We start from the raw sequence: 8,385 nt of genomic DNA on the forward strand, positions 1-8,385 counted from the left end.
CCTCTATGTCCTTTCCCTTCCTTCCTTCTCTTTCCTTCCCTCCTTCCTTTCAAGAACCTGCATGAGAGTGCATGAGCCAGCCTTGGGAAAACCCTAGCATGAGTCATTGTTTAGAACTACAATCTGCCTTCCTCTGGATCACCTTCCTGGTTGAGGTCATAAGACTAAAATAAGCTGCAGCCCCTCCTGCACGGGCACAGGACACCAGTGAGGAAGGTGGCTTCAGGCCAAGGTTGGCCTCACAGAGAGGGAAGGCCAGCCTTGCCTGTCCACCTACCTGTTCCTTCAAGTGTCCAAAGTTTCTTATCTGGGCCTAGGGTGTAAGAATGAGGGAGGGCACCAGGCTTAGTCAGGTTGGGAGGGGCAGGTGCCGTACAGGATTCTGGGATGCTTGCTTCCCTTCTGCTCTCGCCTCCCAGAACTACTTTCAAAACTATCTTGCATACGAGAGAGCTGAAGATCGTGGGGTTAGGAAAGAGCTGGTGACTTGTAGGTTCCCGAAGAGATCCGCTGGGAAGCTGTGCTCTAGACACAGCTCCCGGTACACAAGAGAGAGGACAGCAGACAGCTTTATACACTATTCTGGTGATAACATAAAAAGTCACTGGCTACTTAAGGTTTTGCAAACTCCCGAGTTGCTTAATTTTCCATGTGCTACTACAAATCTGTATACAATGCACAATTCTGGTTGTTTCGAACGAGGATCTTTTCCTCCGGATGTGCCATCCCCATGCAGTGTCCATCTCCCACCTCCCCATCCCTCCCCTGCTCCCTGCTGTGGGGCGCAATCACTGCTTAGCCCCTCCCCCTGCTGTGCCCTGCTTAGCCCCTCCCCCCAGCCCCTGCTGTGGCGCTCACTGCTTAGCCACTGCTCAGTTCTCATTTTGCACGACTTCTGAGGTGTGCATGAATGATGCACCTGTTGTTTTCTTCCTCTCTGCTGTAGATAACGCTTCTCAGGTCTGGAATATTGAAATAGAGGCTTCTTTTGACGTCGTCAGCTCAAAGTCAGTTGGTGGTCAAGTGACAGTAGCCATCCCTAAACTGAAAACACAGCAGACAAACCACATTGAACTTCAACAAGGGCAAAGGATTGTTAAACTACTGGTCAAAATTAGGAAGGTGAGTGACGTCACTTCCTGGGAGGTGCTAGATGAATGCGTTTGCTGTTCAAGGGAAGAAATGGCGGGGTAGGAGTGCCTAGCAACTTTCTCCCTGTATTTTCCAAAAGTCATTTTCTCACTATTTTTTATTTTTAAGGGTTTCATTTAGATTATCTTTTAAAGACAAGATTGCACACTGTAACACAAAATAAAGCTCACAATGCAGCCCAGGGTGGCTTCTTTTTGTTTGTTTGTTTGTTTGATATAGGGTCTTAGTTTGTAGCCCAGGCTGGCCAAGAACTGCCTTGTAGCTCAGGCTGCTCTCCATCTTGCAGTATTCTTCCTGCCTGTGGCTCTCTTGAGTGATGAGATTTCATGTTTACAGGTGTGTACCACCACACACGGCATTTTTGCCTTTATTTTTAACTTTTCATATATTCTGTGTATTAACCAACGGTTGTTTTTTTACATGTGAGATTAATATAATGGAAAATATGTGATTAATTTGCCAGTTTGTCTTCTAAGGAGTCAGGTACGTCTTTGGTTTTTTTCCCTGTTACTCACAGTGCCCTAGCCTCTAACTGGTTCTACGTTTCAGGGTTTAGCGTGGATCCCTTCTGTTCTGCTCTGAGAATTGGCATTTATTCCTTCTGTAAAGCTCTAAAACTGGACTGAACCTAGACTGAGGTTCCCTCCCAGTTAGGTGGGTGGGGCAGGTTTTAGCGTTCGTTGTTTTATAAACCTGGTTAGTGATGGTGAACTAGAGACTGACAGCAACTTGGAAGGAAGCAAGACTCCTCCACAAGAGCTCTGTCTTGGGCTTAGAGCAACAGTCAACGCCCAAGTCCAACTGTAGAGACTAGAGACTAAACACTCCTGGAGAGGTAGAGCAGGCAACAGTTGGGTTTCCACAGCGTGGTGTTCTGCTGGGGAAATCTGCTACGCTCCCATCATCTTGCTTTAAATATATCAGTAGAGGGGCTGGGAAGAGAGCGCAGTCAGTAGAGTCCTTCCCTAGTATGCTTGAGGTCCTGAGTTTGATGCCTGGCACCACATAACTGTAGCCCTAGGATTCTGGAGGTAGAGGCAGGAGGACTGGAAGTTTATGGTTGTCCTCTGCTACACAAAGAGTTTGAAGTCAACCTGGGCTACAGGAGACCCTGACTTAAAATAAGCAAACAAATGAATATATACATTTTTAAAGCAGCGATTCTGTGGCTAAGCTTTGGCCTAGTGTAGGTGTGAGACTAGTATGGCTTCAGGATACAGTTTGTGCTTCAGCCTTGAGAATTTCATATAAAGCTCCAGGTCTCACTGTTTTTCTTAACATGTGTCTAAACATTACTTAGAATGACTTATTTCTTAAAAGGACGTTGCTGTGGAGACCTGGTGGCCTCGTGGACATGGGAACCAGACTGGGTACAACATGACAATTCTCTTTGCTCTGGATGGAGGCTTAAAAATTGAGAAAGCAGCCAAGGTGAGTGAATAAACTATTTTGTGAAAAAGATCATTCCTTGATAACATAGCTACACTGACATTTGAAAGAGAAGTAGTAATTACGAACATTTACGGTTCTACCACCTACAGTAATGAATAGCGGTCAAAGTTTCCGGGTGTGTCATTGTGGGTTCCTAAATGCATCAGGCTTCTATTTTGGCCATAGCTTCTTGTGCTTCACACCCTCTCTGTGTTTTCCTTCTTTCTTAGTACTAGGGTTTGAGCCAGGGCCTCAGACCACGTCTCGCCCTGAACGCCAAAGCCTTGGCCTTCTTCCATGTGCTCTTACGTCATAGCTATGTAATTATAAAGTGTATATACTGCTGGAAGGTCTTATGATCAGAAGGAACCCTGCCCTGCTCTTTCTCATTTTACATCTCAGGGCAGCAACAACAAAAGTAACTTCTTTATTTTTAAAAAAGATTTATTTATTATTTATTATATGTAAGTACACTGTAGCTGTCTTCAGACACACCAGAAGAGGGTGTCACATCTCATTAAAGATGGTTGTGAGCCACCATGTGGTTGCTGGGATTTGAACTCAGGACCTCTGGAAGAGCAGACAGTGCTCTTAACCTCTGAGCCATCTCTCTAGCCCCTCAAAATAACTTCTGCTTACTTCTTCAGCCATTTGTCTCCACTTTCCAAATTGACACGCTTCTCCTGATTGCCTTCTAATTCTTCTCTCCTGCCCACTTTGGGATTGAGCACTTAGAAGTGTAAAGATCTAGCTGGGCAGTGGTTGTGCACGCCTTTAATCCCAGCACTTGGGAGGCAGAGGCAGGCAGATTTCTAAGTTCGAGGCCAGCCTGGTCTACAAGGCTCTTTGGGTTAAGATACCCCTTACTTCTTAGCTCTATGGGTTAAGACACCCCTTCCAGTGCCATTTCTTTATGTTAAGAAGGGGCAATTGGAATGGCCTAACTTGGTTCTAGCCTATCACAGCCACGGTGTATAACAATCCTTTCCTACAGTTTTCCCTCCCCTGACCTGGACCTTCGGTGTCTGTGGTTGATAGAAGGCACCCTGCGGTGCCACCTCTCACAATAGGTATCACCTCTCCTCCCACCCAGGTGGCATCCTGAGTGTGGGACACACTCTTTGCTCCTTTTGTTTAACTGTGCTACCTATTTCTACAAGAAGAAGAATGTTTGTGTGTGCACACATACACAGCATGTTTGAGGATGATTCTTGGGGACTTTTTTTTCCCTCACCCTCTTGGCAGTGGGTATGCATTCTCCCACATGCTGGCTTATTGAGTGTGGTCTTCATAAAAACGTGAGAAGTCATGAGTCACCCAAGCTCACTGCAGAGCAAAAGAGCTTCTGTTTGTGGTACACCGTTCCTTTTCACTTAGACTCACTGTGGCTGTACCGTTGTTTACTCTGCATGAAGAGGGCAGCCTTTGACGAGAGCGATGACGTGTCACCCCCTCATGTGTAGATGTGGAGTGTACCCTCTCTCGGTGGCTTCTGTAGAGCACGTGATTGTGGATGCTTAGTCATTCAGTTGCCTCTTGGGGTCCTATTGTGTTTTGGCTGCTATGCTCATGATTATACGCTGTGTTCATTTCTTCCTGAGGCCTTGGTAACACTAATAATTTGGTTTGGGAGGTGACTTCATGAAGCAAGCACTTATAATAATGGTTGATGAACATGCTAGAGAAATAGAGAACTTTGAAAGCAAGCCAGGCATGGTGGCACATGCCTGTCATCTCAGCCCTTGGGAGGCTGAGGCAAAGGCTGAGTTTGAGGCCAGCCTGGGATATCTAGTATGACCTCCCCCCCCCCCCCCCCACATCTCTAAAGGAAACACAGAAACAGAACTAAATAAGCATTTGAACTGGATTAGGAACATGGAAATCAGCAAAATATTGATAATTGTAGGTGTGCTAGGGGAAGACACAAAGAGGACAGAACCCTGAGGAATTATAATAAATAGGGTTGCGGAAGAGAAAAGTCTGTAGATAAATCTACACAAGGAATGGCCAGAAGTAGAGTCACTTGGTGGAGGTGAGCGGAGCCTGAGGGAGGGTACTCTAGGAGCAGACAGTGCTCACAAGCATCAGCCATTGCAGAGGTGCTCCTGATGGAAAGACACTGAGAGGGGTCCTGAGGGTTGGCCATGAGGAGGCCACTGGTTGCCTGGACCAGAATGGAAGCCAAACTGCCAGAGTTCTTCTAGCCGTGACTGCAGTTAAGACGATGGCTGTGGCAACTACTACCACTGCTGGGTCTGACTTTACCACAGTGTAATAGTGATCACCTGTGGATCAGGAGATTGTCCACATATAGGCATCTGAGCAAATAGCTGGATGTATTGATAAACTGGGAATCAGAGTTTGCATAATGGTTGGTGGGGGCTGGGGGCTACTTCTACATCTCGGTGACTAAAGGACCTGTGAGAAAGAGTGAGAGACAGAAAGGTTTACTTTAGCTCATGTGTGGTGCTCACAGGCCAGTGTGGTGGAGTTGGTTCTCTTCTCCCAACACTGGGGTCCTGGGGAGCCAGACTTGGCCATCAGCTGTGTGGAGTAGGCACCTTGATCTGCTAAGCTGGCTCACTGACCCACTGACTGTTTTTGTTGTTGGTGTTGTTTGGTTGGTTTTGTTGTTGTTGTTGTTTCTGTTTTTGTTTTTCAAGACAGGGTTTCTCTGTATAGCTCTGGCTGTCCTGGAACTCACTCTGTAGACCAGGCTGGCCTCGAACTCAGGAATCCGCCTGCCTCTGCCTCCCGAGTGCTGGGATTAAAGGCGTGCGCCACCACTGCCTGGCTCACTGACTGTTTTTGAATGATGATCATAGCTTGCTTTTTTGGGGTAGAAAGTCACTTCATTGCCATTTCTCTTTAACTCGTCTCTCCATGCAGAATAACTAATCTTGCTGTAGGCTCTCTGTATCGTCTCTGGTGTCAAGATTGTTCAGCGAAAATAAATTATTGTCGAAAGGCGATAAGACAATGTAAGCAGCCAACTAGAACTTGTGTCTCCTATTCCCAAGCCAGATGCAGAAGATTGCCAATAGCTGATCTAATTAGAAAAGCGATTGGGACTTCTTCGGTTTTATGTAAAATACACTCCAGTCCTTTCTTTGAGTTTTAAATCCCCATTTTCATCTTTGCAGTTTCCTAGGGCAGAAAGGGAATGTGACATCCATGGAATTCTCGATCTTTCTTTCTGAGGGCTGCTCACAATTCCCTGAAGACCCCACTAGCTCCCAGGCAGACAGCGTGGAATTCAGAATAATGAAGGTGTGTTTTCACACACAGTCCCCGAGGCTTTGCCATGTTTTCCAGTGTATTAATTTCCCCAGTGTTGTCAGAGCAAATTCTGACAAGCTGGGTTGCTTGAAACAGTGAGAGCGTCTTCTCTCACAGCGGCGGATGCTGCAAATCCCAAGGTGCATCTGGAGCTAGGCTTCCCTACAGACTTGTCGTAGGCCCTTCCTTGCCTCTTCCCCTCACTGCCTGAAACCCTCCTTTGCTTTGCTCTGTAGGTGCCTGACTCCAGTTTTTGTCCCCTTCACTGTATAGCTCTTTCCCCTCCCCACCCTACCCCCCCCCCCATTTCTCTTTCTTCTGAAGTTTGTGTGTTTTTGAGACAAGGTCTCACTATGTGGCCCAGGCTGGTCTGAAACTTACATCATTTCTGAGTGCTGCTCAGATCTCTCTGAAGACCTCACTAGCACCCAGGCAGACAGTGTGGAAGAATGAAGGCTATGCAATGTTGTCTGGGGTATTAATTTTCTGCCTCCCAAATGCTGGAATCACAGGCACAAGTCACCATGCTCACCTTTTTTTTTTTTTAATTTATTTATATGATTATACTGTAGCTGTCTTCAGACACACCAGAAGAGGGCATGAGATCCCATTACAGATGGTTGTGAGCCACCATGTGGTTGCTGGGAATCGAACTCAGGACCTTTTGAAGAGCAGTCAGTGCTCTTAACCGCTTTCCAGCAGTTAAGTCGTGAGCCGTCTTTCTAGTAGCCCCCATGCTCACCTTCTTATCCATTGGGTTAGAGCTTGATATGACCTCATTCAAACTCAACGATTGATGTCTTTAAAGCATTATTTTCAACTAAGGTTCCATTTTGTGGCTTGAGGTCGACCTGACCTTTGGGGAACACAATGTTTAAGTCACTCCACCTCCCTTCATTCTCCTTGTCAAAAACTTAAAGATTGACAAACGGGCTGCTGTCAGTGGCTTCCTCAGGGTCCTGGGAGAGCAGTTCACCCAAGCACATGCAGTAAGTGTGTGAGGTTTGCTTTGTCATCAAATTTTAATTATTACTACATTTTGTGAGTTCTAGAAAATGCCAGTGATAAATACTGTTTCCCCCACATCTGTTGTTGGGCTGCTAAATTTTTTTGCTTGTTTGTTTGTTTTGTACGTGGGGTGATCACTCTTTTTTTTTTTTTTTTTAAAGATTTATTTATTATTATAAATAAGTACACTGTAGCTGTTTTCAGATGCACCAGAAGAGGGCATCAGATCTCATTATGAGTATTTGTGAGGCACCATGTGGTTGCTGGGATTTGAACTAAGAACCTTTGGAAGAGCAGTCAGTGCTCTTACCCATTGAGCCATCTCACCAGCCCCGATCACTCTTGAATATGTGTGGAGAACTGGATCTGACTCTTTCTTATTATTGCTCCTTTAATAAAGATTTGTTATATATGTACGTTTGTTTGGAGAACGCCAGTGGTATAATATCCCTGGTCTCATGGATACCCCTTTTCATATCGTTTTTAAAAAGTTTTAAAAATTAGATTTGTTTGCTTTATTTTATTTGTGAGTGTTGGGGCTGTGTGGAGATATTTGCTGGAGGGGGTTAGGAATAAGTGAAGGGGCTGGGAGATGGCTCAGTGTGCTTGACAGGCAGCACTCACATAAAAGCTGGGTACAGTGACCCATACCTGTGGTCCAAATGATGGGGAGGCAGAGTCAGGTATCTTCAAGCAACTGCATCCCATGTTTCTTAATTCCCTGCCATCGGCCAAGATAAAAATGCTAGCAAGACCACCAATCCCTGTGGAGGTCAGGCAGAGGTCAAAGCTATCAACTCCCAAACTGACCTTGGCTGCCTGAAACTCGTCCTGTGAGCCTCGTGGAACTTGCTCTTTTGGGAGCATTTCTTCAGATGTGAACCTGTCAGAACTTGGCAAACACTTCATTCTTTCTAACTTTAACTCATCAGTGGGAAAATTCTATAAAGTCCAGAAGTTCCTCCCTAAGTGAGATGTTTACTGTGGACCTGGGGCAGATGAGGGACACAGCCTGAGAACTGACTCTGAACTTTGACATGGATTAAAAAAATAGATAGACATTGCAGTTCAGTTTAGATGATTGTGCGCTGGTCTGCGTGAACTGTTCTTTCTGGAATTATCTTTTTCTTGTTCTTTTAGGTGTGGGCCATCAGGTAGAGTATATTTGGTAATTATATATTGTCTTGGACCGTCAAGGTTTAAGCCACATCTTTGGTAATAGTGCACAGGGAATTTGGTAAAAACAACTTACTATGTAACAATAAAATGGAAGGAAATAGATATTCGATTGTAAGAGCAGAGTCGGCGTGGGGAAGTGTGTGCTGAGAAATAACACTCAGTGCAGCTGTGTTGAGGTCCAGCTAGGATTACAGAGCACCCTGCATTGCACCAGGAACTAGACACCTGTTCTGAATCAGTGGAGTGGAAAATCATTTCTGTCTGCTCTCACTCAGCACTTCTCTGATTTTGTAGAAGAAATACTTGGGAACTTATTTTTTTTTTTTGATTTTTAAT

At 45.4% G+C, this 8,385-nt stretch overlaps 1 protein-coding gene across 1 annotated transcript in view; it reads left to right on the forward strand.

Annotated features, from left to right (window-relative positions):
- Manba (mannosidase beta) overlaps nt 1-8,385 on the forward strand; it is a 78,758-nt gene that overhangs the window by 32,395 nt on the left and 37,978 nt on the right. The window contains exons 6-7 of the mRNA XM_021157735.1: nt 947-1,122; nt 2,473-2,583. Coding sequence (XP_021013394.1) covers nt 947-1,122; nt 2,473-2,583 — 287 coding nt within the window. The remainder of the gene's footprint in view (nt 1-946; nt 1,123-2,472; nt 2,584-8,385) is intronic.

This window comes from Mus caroli, chromosome 3 (genome assembly GCF_900094665.2).
Source record: "Mus caroli chromosome 3, CAROLI_EIJ_v1.1, whole genome shotgun sequence".
Classification (NCBI taxonomy): Eukaryota; Metazoa; Chordata; class Mammalia; order Rodentia; family Muridae; genus Mus; species Mus caroli.